This window comes from Orbicella faveolata, unplaced genomic scaffold, assembly GCF_042242905.1.
Source record: "Orbicella faveolata isolate gen_17 unplaced genomic scaffold, um_ofav_v1 contig_36, whole genome shotgun sequence".
NCBI lineage: Eukaryota > Metazoa > Cnidaria > Anthozoa > Scleractinia > Merulinidae > Orbicella > Orbicella faveolata.
Window position 1 is genome coordinate 8,145,212 of NW_028301565.1, and position 13,539 is coordinate 8,158,750.

Here is a 13,539-nt window from a genome sequence, read left to right on the forward strand (position 1 = left end):
TGTATTGTTTACGACACGGTTAGCCTTCACATTGCCCCATTCATGCATGTATGCAGTGCATTCCAAGCACATCTCATTTCCTCCCAGCAACGGCAAACGGGATTTTGTGGCCAATTTACATGTGCTGAACTATTTATCGATTCGCTCTGACTGATTCGCTGAAGCCGCATTTCAGTAGTGTTTTGATGGGTTACTTACCCTCTGTTTGCTATCAAGGTTTACGTATTGCACTTACTAACGTAAAACGTGCGTACGCTTTGGTTAAGCTTCGGTATCGTGTGGAGAAATTTTAATTCCCGGTGTTCAAACAAATTTAATTCGTGCTAAACATGGCGGCCCATGCGCTAATGCGTGAAAGGAGAACTTCGATGTCGTTGTTTGACGTTTTGGAAGCAGCCATGCCAGAGATGCCTCTGTCGGAGGAGGACAACTTCTTTTTAGAAGCCGTTCGCCGAGGAAATTTACCTCAAGTGAAAGAATACTTCAGAGGGAGACTTAACGTTCTTGAAACCGAAGCAGAGATAATCAAAGACTCCAAACTAGGTAGTTTTGGTCTCATCTTGGCCGCACAACAGGACAACTACGATTTAGTGAAGTTTTTGTTATCCCAGGGATATCGTATCGAGGAACCCCATTCCCGGTCTTGCGCGTGCGATAGCTGTAACGCCATGGGGAGCTTGGAAAAGGCTTTGTACCGTTTGAACGGGTATCGAGCATTGGCCAGCCCCGTGTATCTGTCATTGTCGTACCTCGCTGACTGTGAAAAGGAAGAATTGACGAATAAGAACTCGCGTACTAATGATCCTGTTCATCAAGCGTTTGTTCTTAATGGAAGGATGGAGCGTCTGGCTAGGGAGGAATACGAGTTCAAGAAGGATTATTGCAATCTGTCGACCCGTTGTGAGGAGTACGCGGTGGCACTGCTGAATCTGTGCCGAAACATGAAGGAGATCGGCTGTGTGATGACCATGCCTTCCATCAGGGGTCTGGCTCATGTGCAAGTCAGGACGGCCAACAAGGCAGCGTTGAAACTCACTGTGCTGAACTTCGCCATTAAGAACAAGAACGAGAGGGTAAGCATGTTTACAGACGTAATCATTGAATAAATATGTTATTAATAGTTATCCGCTCGATTCAATCAGGCTGGTCTCAAGAGAACTTTGTCATTAATTTATAAATGAAAGGCAGCTGTTTTCCTGCGAATGATACGTTTTTCAAAATATGTAGAACGGTCTGTTAAATATCAACTTAAATTAGGAGTTTAGTTTACACTTTTCTGTTTTCTTCTGTCTGTGGAACCTCTCCTTGCAACATCATTTTGTTTGTTTGTTTGTTTTTTTGTTTTTTTTTAATAAATTTATTGTCATTAACTTAATTAGGATACAGTGCTATCTTAAATTTTCAGGTTAAACGGCTAACACTGAAAAAAAGATGCCCGGCAATAATATATGGTAATTGACTTTTCTAACTTCGAACGTATTGAGTCAGTCAGTAAGACGTGGATTCTGAAATTAGCATAGTTATCTTTTTTTAGTCTAAGCCACGTCACTCGTTAAGGAAATTTCCCCTTACTGCTCCATTACTTATCGAACAGCGTACCTTCCGATAGCTTCTTTTCTGTTTGCACACGTGGGAAACGTTCAATTTCGCACTCAATTTCAATTTACTTTTCTTCCGTACATGGGAACAAAATTTCCTGGGTATTTCTGAAATGGAATAATGCATGAGGGTTTTCTTTTTCGGGGAAATTAAAATGCGAATATCAAGTTAATAATCATAAGTATAATTGTAAAAATGGTCCCTTACTAAATGCAATTGCGTTTCATTATTCTTCAGTACAAACGTAAACAAACTAAAACTGAATTTGTAACAAACAGGTCCGAGCAAGCGCGGCTGCAAGCGACCTTGTTTTGATAAAGAACTCACTGCTCTTGTTGCGTAAATCAAGTTGTACTTATGCTAACAAGTTGGCATTTAAATGAGAAAAGCAGGGCGGTTTGTATCAAAGCAAGGTCACTTGCAGCCTCGCTTACATTCATAGACCAGGTAACTAAGCCCACAACTGTAAAATGTTAAATTGTATGGGGCCGTGTCTCCGAAATTCGTCGGCGACATGGACAGTAGCTGACTTAAAGAGTTGACTGTCTCAGTTTTTTCTTCACAATCGAGTTTCTGATGTTGTTCTTGTCCTGGTGTAGTCTGAATCAAAATTATTCTCATGTGTACTTGTTGTTAAGAGAAAATTCGACGGTTGCCGCGTAACTCCTACTGCAGCTGAATGCACGATGTTCCTTCCTAGTTTTTCAGTGAAAAAATTGTAATACAGCGTTCTGACACGATGGGCGGAGAACACAAACGCCGTGGCAATGTATACGCCTTGTAATGTTGTTAGAATTATGAAAGGATACCAGAGGTATTTTGATATTAATTAACATAGCGAGAAATCCAAGAAGCCAATAGAATCCCATGAGAGCTGCAATCCGGGTAAAAATTGGAAAGTCGCTTTCATTCTGCGACTGCTCCGTGACACTTCTCGTCTGACGTTTAGTTTGGCGAATGGCTTTGATCGTTCTGAGAAAATAAACTATGTTAAATACCAATGAGAGAGAAACGGGTGTGGTGAAAACACAAAGATTGGCAAATCTGTTGCTTATCCAGCAACCCGCGTTCGCGCCGTATCCAATGGTAACCGCATTTGATTGGTCGAGAGCAGTGCACGTGACAACGAGGATCAGTGTAGGAAGCCAACCCACTGCCATGTGACGCATGACGCGGGCGCGCATTTGGCGCCAAATGCCACGTGACTGATGCCAGTATTTGTAGGAAAAAGTACGCCAAGTGTCATAGGCTATGAGTGACATCCAAGCGAAGGAAACCAAAGAAAAGTAGTGCAGTAAAACAGCAAAGGCAGTGTAAGAAGCCTTCGAGGTATTGAGAACAGGTGTCAATAGCTACAACAAATGAGAAAGTAGCAAAGATAAAGACAAGTTTACAAGGTGTATTCCTGGAATTGTTCGCAGCTCGTTGAATGTGTAGTAGGTCACTAACACAATCAGCAAAGACAAAATTGATATCGCCAATCCGGTGACAGATAGTGGTGCTAATAAACTTAATTTATCTCTGTTCTCCTCCTTCCAGTAAAATTCTGACTAACAACGTACAAATCCAGACAGAATCGTTGAACCCAACATAATAGTCCTGTGTTGGGTAAAGTTTACCGGACGCATTTCGATAAAGGGATCCATTTGATAGGATAATGTACTCTGTTTTATCCAAGGAAATGTAAGCACCCGAGCAGTTTCTCACCGATCTCTTTCCACAGACCGTTATGTTGCCCTTTGGGGTGAGAACTCCACCTTGACTCTCAGTGGTTTCGGAGTAGTAATCCTTTTGACGAAAACCTCTTTCGACGCTTTCAATAAACCATGGAAACGTTGTTGTGGACGATGACGGTGTACTGCGAAGGACTAAATTCTTGTACCTGCATGCAATTCAGTAACCGTGACGTTGCCTTGAAAATTGTAAAAGAGATGTTGTGAATTACAATCGTTACCTCTTTCGTAAATTCAAGAATTGCTTTGGCTTTCAGGTTTGTGTGGTTCCGCTCTAGTTCAACGTCAAAATGACGGTGCACATTTTACCCATTTTACTGAATGAGAGAAGTACAATTTATGAGGCATCTAGACTAAACCTTGTAGCGAGAGACGTTGCCAAGTCTTGTCTTCTTAGTAGAATGCTATGCGGAGAAGTTACCCATAGTATCACGCGGTACTTGTCGAAATTCGCGATGTTTGGCGCTCCCATGCCAGCTCCTCGACAGATTTCCAGGTGAACATCATACACTTCCCCCTGAGGGCAGGAGACAGCCACCAGAGATTTTTTCTTATCTAACACATCAAGTAAAACATTGTATTTATAAACAGGGCTTCGGCCGTCAATAAAGCGACTTCCCGGCCCACAGATAAATTCCGATACTTTGCTCTTGAGACATTTTGCGCAGAAGATGTTTTTATAATTCTTTCCTGTAGCTCTATCATACACGATCCGGAAACTTCCATTTTTACAGTTTTGAAAATAACTCGATGTCGTCTCGCAGCTGGAAGATATTGCCTTACAATGTCTCCTATTGTTTCCATCTGGCGCTTTCCACCGAATCCTTGAACAATATTTGAATAAAAGTCTTAAAGCTTCCGCGCGCGAATAATGCTGTGGTGGAGTAACCATACCATTGATGTCCAGTTCAAACGACATGATCTCACTTGCGTTGGCTTCAGCGCACTTTGCGCAATGTCGATTCTTGTAATTGACTCCTCGCTTGTCCGATACTGGAATCATGTCGTTACAATTTTCGGCAGAAAGGCTGTAAGACTGTTCGCATTTTTTTTTTTGTCGGGTCGGCTGGCCACTGTTTTGGGCAAGATGATATCATCCAAATTCCCACCGTTTTGTTCCCGTGACCGTCTTGTACGCATGCCCATCGCTCATCCGGGACACCGTGAAGTTGTTCCATTGGTAGTCCGGATGTAAGAGATGCTGGTATTGTGTGCTGACTCGCAGCATCTGGTTTGTACGAGGAGGACGGCGGCGCAAATAAACTCTCTAAGCGTCGAAATGGAGACGTGAAGGAGTTGTTCGCTAGATTGCTAGATTTAGATAAATCAGGTGCGTTTGTTTTTGACGACCCTAGGACCAGAGCCGTCGTTGCGGTCGGCGCAATGCGAGAAGAGTTTAGAAACGTATCTTGCGGCAGAAAGGACGGGAATTTGATGTCGAACAATACTTGTCGTAATCTGCACAGCAGTCCATGAACTTTTCGCAATAATAATCACAGAAGCACTGTAATCTTCCCATTGTTGGTTCTAGGTCCCACTCTCTCAAGCATCTTCCCAAGCATGAGTACCACGAAGGCACCTTGCAAGGGACAACAAAACTGTCAGTGCCTAGTGTGTCATTTAAAATTCCTGATTTTATCGAGCGTTTCGTCTTGGTCGATGGGACATCATTATGGTAACCAAGAGAAAGTCGTTTTAGCGTGTCGTGTTGAAATCCTTCAATCCCCTCTTTTGGGACAAATTTTCCTTTCTTAATAAAATCTTCCGTGCCTGAGTTGGATCCAGCTGTCCCATGTACTTCATTGTTCCCTGCTCTCGACTTTGATGCAATCAAGATTACCAGAAAAAAGGGAGCCTCAGTTTTTAAGTTGATTTACGTTGCGCAAGTGGGCGGCAAATGGCGTTGCTGTGGCTTTTCACAAAGTTAGCCGATCAAATTGTTTTTGGTTCCTTTTGTCCCTGAAAGCTCTTGTCAACACATCCGTCACTGGGCAAGTAATCAACTAAACTGGAAAAGATAATAGTTTCTTCTACAAATTCAAAAGCAAACAAGAGCGTCAAAGAGATACTGTGACAAAATCCTGTTTGTACATCAGTTGTGTTTGCTTATCTGTCCTTAATTTCTTTCCTTTGAAATCACATTAGAACAATAAATTGCTAAGAAAATATAATGAATTCACTAAAAAGTTGTTGGCATTTGGCCTTTATGTCGATGTCGTAGTTTAGCCGGACATCATGGATCTTAGTTGAACTAAAAAACTATTAGAGCAGGTGCGTCATGTGTAATTCAGAATAAATTTCATTTCAATTTATCACAGTTTTTGCAATGACTTTATTTGTCAAGTATACCAACAAGCCGGCGTCAGGCTGTCAAGCATTTTAGGTACACTACCATTTCAAGGGCTCGGCGAATTTGTAACGAAATCATGTGCTTTTTTGTGAACTTAAACTTAGCAATACAAGATAAAATTTACCTGAAAGAAAATAGCTGCCAGGGAAAAAGGAATGGCAACAGTTTTTAAAAGTTTAATTAAATTTTCTATATTAGTATCATTATTCGTTTTTATCATTTCACAAAATCTAGGAAGATTTCTTTGAGAAATCAGGCGGTTTGCAGATCTGGATTTAAGTAAGAACGGTGCTGATATATGAAAATATGGCAGTGCTAAAGAATCGCGTTGGCGTAAGCACAAGCAATAGGTATCCCCGAGAAAAATTGCTGATAATTTCGGGATTTATTATTCGCTGAAACTGTTTTGCAGCTTGCCGTGAAATGCTGAAGAAATATTTACGAGAAAAAAAAAAGAATAAAAACAGAAGCCAATAGGCAGTGTTACCGGCGGCGATGTTGCAACTTCCATATATCTTGGTGTTTCATTTTTTGTAATCGACTCGCGAAATGTATGTATGGTTTTTAAGTATTTTAAAGTCGATGGAGTCATCACTATTTATGTGGCATTAGGGAATAAGTGAATTTCCACTCCCCTTAAAAATTAATTTGCGAAATGTTTTTTATTGAAATCTGTGTGCTTTCTACATTAAGCTGTTCAAATCAAAAGTATATTTTTTGAAATAGTAAAGTGAGGCAGCAAATAGTCAGAACACAATTGTTTCATTCCCTTTATTTTGCTCTGTTTGGTAATTAAATTTGGCTTTTAAACTATGCTTATTAATTATGCATAATTGGGTATTTCGTTGTAATATCTGCCCTTTCTAAACGAAAACAATTTCTTGAATAGGACAGCCGGCTAACTGTTGCTCTTAACTGCCTGAGGGGGAATTGACCTACCAGAGAGAAAAAAAAACTATTCAAAATAAAAAACAACAAAAACGAAAACAATGACTGAGTAAAGTGCCTCGGTTTTACAAGGAGAGAGGGTTACCCTAGCAAGCGGGTTACCCTAGCACTCACACATTTCCTCTTTTTTTCTTCGTTGTGTTTACAAGGCAGCTAGGGTTACCCGGGTAGACGGGTTACCCTATCTGCGTGCTAGGGTTACTCTGGCAGGCGGGCTAACTTTTTCCCTTGTAAACACTCCAGGTAGGGTTAACTCGCCTACCCGGGTTAACGTTCTAATTGTTTCAGACCCTTTGAGTGTAACCACGCATTAAGTTGTCCCGGGTTGTGGGGTTACCCTACCTGTGAAATTTTGCTTGTAAACCCGGGCTATCCTTTGCCCTTCAGCTAGGGTTAACTCGTTTGCTAGGGTAACCCTCCCTCCTTGTAAAGAAGCCCTAACACTCAAAACATCAGCTACAATAACCCGCTACAGCGGTTATTAATTGTCATTTATCAACATCTAGTTGACAAATGGTCAATTCTTTCATTTGCCCACCGACGCAGTCCGTCAATTTCTTTTTTAGCTAATGACTTGTAAGTCTTGAACTAATTGGCTTATTGTCATGTTTTCTTCTTTGTTAACGTCGTTTTTCTGCTTTCTCTATAGTTTGTAGCTCATCCCTATTCTCAGCTCATGCTCAACGCAGTGTTATATCAAGACTTTGACGAGCGTTGGATTTATCGACGAACTATCACCAAAGTTGCCTTTGTGCTGCTCTACATGATCTTTCTGCCATTGTGGTCTGTTGTTTACCTCTTAACACCTCATAACAAACTGTCCCAGAAGTTGGCTACTCCGCTGGCAAAATTCCTCAGTCATACCTGCTCCTTTTGCTGGTTTCTGATCATTTTGGTTTTGTCCTCGGTGCAGGACACGTTGGGAATTTCACTACTGCAAGTTTCCTGGATAGGTATGAAAACAGTTTTTTTGTAAGAGTGCGCATGCGCAGTAATGGATTTAGTCCATCTCTACTCCAAAGTTGACGCAGGGCAAGTTAAAGCCTTGTTACCCGCCGAGGCCGTCCTCCAAGCTCTCCATCTCCTCTCTTCTGTCTCCTTTTCTCGGGCATGTGTGATAGTATGATGAACCAACTGACCTATAAAGCTGACATCGAGCAAGCCAGGCTAAGACTGACTTCCAGATTCGGTGTCCCCTTTAATACGAGACTGGGAGGGACTGATTAGGGCGCAAGTCTTTAAATCCGGCGGTCCTGGGCTCCAGTCCTATACTCCTTACGCTGTTTGTAGACAGGTCTGACTACAGCTCCTTCCCTTTTTTCATTAGGGAATGTTTAACACAGTATAATCTTTTCCAATATTTTTTTCAACGTTCTTGAAATGCCCAATGGGATCGTGGTTAATTAAAAGATTAATTCCCTCTGATACATCGGTGAACTGGTTTTAAAAAATCAATTCTCGGACTCGATGTTTTTGCTTTTTTATTGCAGACATCTTGACTGGTCTTTGGGTGTTAGGCCTTACCTTTGAGGAGGCTAAAGAGTTTTACAGACAAGGAAGAGAACGCTACTTTGCCCAGTGGTGGAATTTTGTCACTATTTTAATGCTTCTCTTCTTTTACCTGGCGGGAATATTCTGGCTCCTGGGCTCATCAGCGTTATCAGTTGATGACGACACATATTCACTGAAATATGTCGTTAGAAACATCACAAGAGATTCAGCTTTTCGCTTCTTGCTCCTTTCTAACAGGTACTGAACATTTGGGAGAACTGAAGGGGAACTGCTGATAGGACCGCAGTGCGTGCTTATTAGCTCCACACCAGCACAGCTTCCTTTACAGGAAGTCAGCTTTGAGCGGTTTCCAATTAATTATTAACGTTTACAGGACAGTGTAGTCAATTCGAACGGGTAATTTCTTTCAACCAATCGGTATCAAATCCACAGAATTTGTGATTCGAGTCAGAAGAATTCTTGGGATTTTTGCATGTTTTAGCTTGATTTGTAATATTAGTCTTTGTGACTACGCGGATTTTCACCATTCCACCCATTAGGAGCTCACTCACAGGCTATTATGGACTTTATCTAAGTCGCAAGGGTTAAGATAAGAACGTAAATGTTTGATTGACGGATGAAGGGTAACAGAGCCAATCCTCCGTATAAACCCTATTCCCAAAGTAATCCCTTCCGAGTTATTTTGAGACGCAATAACCAGTTCTTCCGCGGATAATATTATCACGCGCGTTGCGTGGATGTTTTCATGCAAGACAAAAATCCCACTTCTCCTGGGATTTCTGAAACCGGAAACGATCGAATTAACGAATTAGCGTCAGGTTTTCATGCGTCTGTCCTATTATTGTCATAAATTTCGTCGGGACATTGTCAAAGTAGCTGTGGATATACGAGGCGATAGCCGAGTGGATCTGCAGACTACTTTGACGATGTTATGACGAAATTCATTGTCAATAACAGGACAGACGCATGAAAAACTGTCGTCAATTAGTTTTACAATAACAAATTGTCCGCTCTCGTTCATTTATTTTGACGCATCGCATAAATTATAAATTCATGTGTCTATCCGCTTATTGACAATGACAATTAGCCAATGAGCACGCGAGAATTTCTGCAGTTATCGTAAAAAAGTAACTTGAGAGGGACTAAGGCCTACATGGGAAATTAACTCTCTTATCCTTTATCCTCTTTTATAGAAAACCCGTCCTAACATTTTCTCGATCTGTGATCTGTTTAACAGCTTTTTCTCCGTGGCGTTCTTGGTAAGCTTTTTTCACCTGTCTAACTCGTTTCAAGTAAATAGTGATATTGGTCCTCTGCAGTTGTCATTAATGAAGATGTGTCAAGATGTGGGCAAGTTCTTGTTGCTGTTTCTTTTGGTTTTCTTGTCATTTTCCATGGCCGTTCGTAAAGTTTACTCACAGTTTGAACAGATCACTGACCTGTATCCCGCCAAGACGAAAGAAGTTAGAGCTGCTCATGAGTTCTCTGGGTGAGTGGTTTTGTTTCTATTCCATAATCTGCTGTTTAAACATGATGTGCAATCCTCGGGTTAGGAGAGTAATGTGCCTTTAGGGCCTAATAGTTACCAATATTAACATTGTAAGTGGGTATACAACATAAGAAGACGTAGTTTCGTAGGATATCACGTGACCTCAATATGTGAGGCATATATCGCGCTATCACTGTACTGTTTTCACTTATCAATTATTGTTACTTTATTACTGTCTTGGTGGTTAGGTTCTCAGCTGGCCTAAGGAAATTGTTTTGGGCGTTGTTTGACAAGACAGACTTGGAAGCTTTTGAGATAAAGTCAAGCACATTCTATGTTACTCAGACCACTGGCGAGACCTTGTTTGCCTTTTTCAATATCGTCGCCATTTTGATCTCTCTTAACATGCTCATTGCCATGATGTCGAACTCTTTTCAACAAATAGCGGTGAGTACGATTACTCTAAGATAAGAGAATCTCGGGGAATAGAAACTAAGTCTACTGTCTTGTCTAGAGCATTTATTTTGTTCCCTGGATGTTTTTGAACGCATAACAACTTGCGCGCATGGATACCCCAGGAGTGCGGATGGCTAAGAGAGAAGTGGCCGAGGACCACAGTTAATGAAAGAGCAAAGATTTACATCCTGGAGAGAAGCAGAGACAGGATTGATGGCGCCATTGTTCTTGAGGAGAGAGGGAAGAAAGAATATTTGGCCCTGCTTTCGTTTGTAGTGATGTCTTGAAGGTTGTCGAGTTCAGTAGTTGTTTTTTAGAGGATTTTTTTGCCATTACAAAATGGAAGATGAGTTAAAAGGTTGTTGTGTCTCAGAGAACCCCCCCCCCCCACCACCACCACGCGCGCTCCACCTCCTCGCCACCCCGTCTTTTTCTCGCCGTAGCTAAGACACCATGAATTAAGTACCCCTCTCCGGATCCATATGAAGTTTCAAGGGTACCCAGTTTGATTTGAGTTTATTCTGTTTAACTTGCATCAATCTAGGATGATGCTGACATTCAGTGGAAGTTTTCTAGAACAGGCATGTGGATGCAGTATGTTGACAAGGGAAGTGTCGTTCCGCCGCCGTTTAACCTTCTGCCCAGCGGGAAGTATTTCATTGAATTCTGCAAACGCTGTTACGACAGGATAAAATCTCAAAAGGTGCGTAAGACGTTGTTGCTTTATAATTCGCTTTTGTTTACCCGGTTTTGACAATCGAGAATTTGACCTCACAGGTGTTACGCGTGGAGAGTGTTATCATATATTATAAAGTGCAGTATATTTTCGTGGTGAAAGTAAAAGTATAGTAGATCAAAACCTTTTTGAACAAATCGTAACAATTAAGGCATCACTAATGTATCAGTTGTAAATTTATCACAACCCTGCGGCCCGCCCTACTAGGGGTTTCCGTCATTTTATTGTCATTATTACTTTCAAGACTTGACTGCTCGGTATGGTATATACACTTGATACATTCACTTCATTTGTTTTGATGGCTGGGTTGCCTGCTGTTTTCTTGTGGCGGGCGGTCATTCATGAACTTTTTTTAAATTGCAGAGAGAACGTTATGATGACCTGGAGTCGAGTGAAGAAGTGATTGAAGAAGACGAGGATATGCTTGAGGTAATGAAGTAGACAATGGAAATAGTCTCAGTGGTCCATACAGCCGGAGCTTTTCCTGGTTTCTGTAGTATAACGTAAAGAGGAGTATATCTACTTCCCCCGTACATTTGATGCTACAGTCCATCGCAGGGTTACCCTCGGCATTTAATTCTCCAGTACTTTTTTATACACCTTGGTAGAGAGAGGCACTGTGAGGGAAAAGTGTCTTGCCCATGCAGGAACGCAACGCAAAAATGACCCCGGCCACGGCTCGAACTCAAACCACTCGATCCGGAGTCCAGCGGTCTATTAACCATGAGGACACCGCACCTGTCACTCGTGGCTTACTTACTAGCCGGGAATACTATATAAGCCCTGTTTTAACTACAAATCTCGAAAATATGTATCTGTTTCGATAATATTAAGACATCCTACAGGGATATCTTAACTGATATGGAACAAAACTCTTCGTATGGTCACACGGACTAAAATGAATAACAGTCATCACTGAAATGTATCCGCAACATTCCTCGTGTTTTTTACGACCCTAGCTTCTTCGTTTTACGTCTGATTGATTAAGTGCAACATTGTAACCAAAAACAGTTCCGTACTAAACTTCGTTTGTCGTGAACCTTGACGAACTTCCCCCAGGGTAGGGGTGGGGGAGACTTACAGGTTAAAGGATGGAGATGTTTATCTTTTCGATTGAAGGAATAAATTGACGATTTTGGTCTCAATAATCCACCGAAGTATGTTTTAGGATTGTCGTTATACTGTGTCGATGGTTTAGACAGATTGGTGTAGAACCTACAAAATTTCTTAATGTCTTTATTGTCATTAGTATCACTACGTGTCTGTAAATATTCAATTCGGATTTCAAATCGGCCGACGGGCATCCCTGCTCCTTTAACATGACAACCCCCCTCTTCGGCGGGACAACAGCTTTAATCTCCTTGCATATTCTTGTTGTTTTATAGCGTGACAAAGTCCTGAAGAACCTCATTGATCGCTACTTTTTCAGTTCTCGTCAGGCAAGAGATCGACGTCTGCTCAATAATGTACTCAAAGCTTTCGGAGGAAACAGTCAGGTTAGTGACGTCACACATCAGATAATTATGACGTCATGGATCAAAACACGGACACTCTTTGGGTGACTCATGGACGACTTGCGTGCTTTGAACATATTGTCAACCAACATAATCACGAAATAATCGGAAATCAATTCAGAGAGCGAAATACATATCTGCACTAATAAAATAAATTTTAATATTTAGAGAAGAAGCCAAATAAGCCGTAGCTGGTTTCATGCAGGTCCTCTGTCTTGGTCGAATTGAAATTTGGAGATGTTGGTTTTTGCGGAGGAAGGAAACCGAAGAAAAAAACCCTCGGAGCAAGGCGAGAACCAACAACAAACTCAACCCACGTACGGCAACGGGCCTGCATCGAACCCTAGCCGCATTTGTGGGAGGCGAGCGCTCTCACCATTGCGCCATCCCTGCTCCCCGGTATAATAGTTCTAGTATAATACGTAGGTGACCGCTTAACGTATAGTCTTCCTCGAAGCCTTTACTTGTTTCGTTGCAACGTAACGCTGCTCCTCGCCAAGTGAGCAGAAGCGTTGTGTGATGACCCAAATAATGGCTGGGAATTAGACAATGCAGGGTTGACCAGACTCTGAAGCGGTGAAGTGGTTATAAAAGAAAACGTTACTTCAATGGCTTTGGCCTTCTTATTATCTGATCATGTTCAGTCACTCTGTATTCAATGTTTGGCTTCTGGTTGCAGGACGAATCGTCGACCGCCAAGGACTCGTCACCAGCTTCCGAAGAACAAAAGCCGAAAACGTTGGGATGGCTGAGTCGCTTACAACAAAAATAAAATCATTTTTTTTGGTAGAGTTACAAAAAATAACGTACATAATTCCTTTAGATTCAAGAACTTGTTTAATCATTGGTTATAAGGTAAAAATAGAAGCATCATGTTGAGTTGCTCTCCATCAAAGGGTTTCGTGCCATTTGGCTCGTCTCATGACCTGCTATGTCCAATTGACTACATCAAGTCGACAATGATGTCCATACTATTTCATTTAGAAATTTTTAAGAATTCTTTTATCTTAAGCCAGATTCACATTGTAGCTTGTGACTGTTTGTTCCTTTTAGCTGCGCTGCTGTCCTTGCTTTTGGTGTCAGAGGGAGCGAGTTTTATAACGTGTTCGGTTTTGTACATGTTCACAGTTTCAAACGCGCATTAAAAGGAAAAATACCCTGATATAATTTTCTTGTTTCTCTCTATTAATATATTTTTCTCG

At 41.5% G+C, this 13,539-nt stretch overlaps 1 protein-coding gene across 1 annotated transcript; it reads left to right on the forward strand.

The window, feature by feature from the left end:
- Window positions 1-44: 44 nt before the first annotated feature.
- Window positions 45-13,504, forward strand: LOC110043011 (transient-receptor-potential-like protein). Its single transcript, XM_020748416.2, has 9 exons — window positions 45-1,073; window positions 7,280-7,583; window positions 8,121-8,379; window positions 9,380-9,631; window positions 9,880-10,078; window positions 10,632-10,790; window positions 11,187-11,252; window positions 12,209-12,319; window positions 13,017-13,504. Exons 1-9 carry the CDS (start codon window positions 330-332, stop codon window positions 13,107-13,109), a joined length of 2,187 nt encoding a protein of 728 aa, XP_020604075.2. The 5' UTR covers window positions 45-329; the 3' UTR covers window positions 13,110-13,504.
- Window positions 13,505-13,539: the final 35 nt, after the last annotated feature.

What these genes read in the sequence shown, in the direction of transcription:
- LOC110043011 (XM_020748416.2), top strand. Translation starts at nt 330, where the DNA reads ATGGCGGCCCATGCGCTAATGCGTGAAAGGAGAACTTCGATGTCGTTG. An exon ending in TTAAGAACAAGAACGAGAGG is followed by an intron (nt 1,074 to 7,279) that starts GTAAGCATGTTT and finishes CTTTCTCTATAG; the next exon opens with TTTGTAGCTCATCCCTATTC. An exon ending in ACAGGATAAAATCTCAAAAG is followed by an intron (nt 10,791 to 11,186) that starts GTGCGTAAGACG and finishes TTTAAATTGCAG; the next exon opens with AGAGAACGTTATGATGACCT.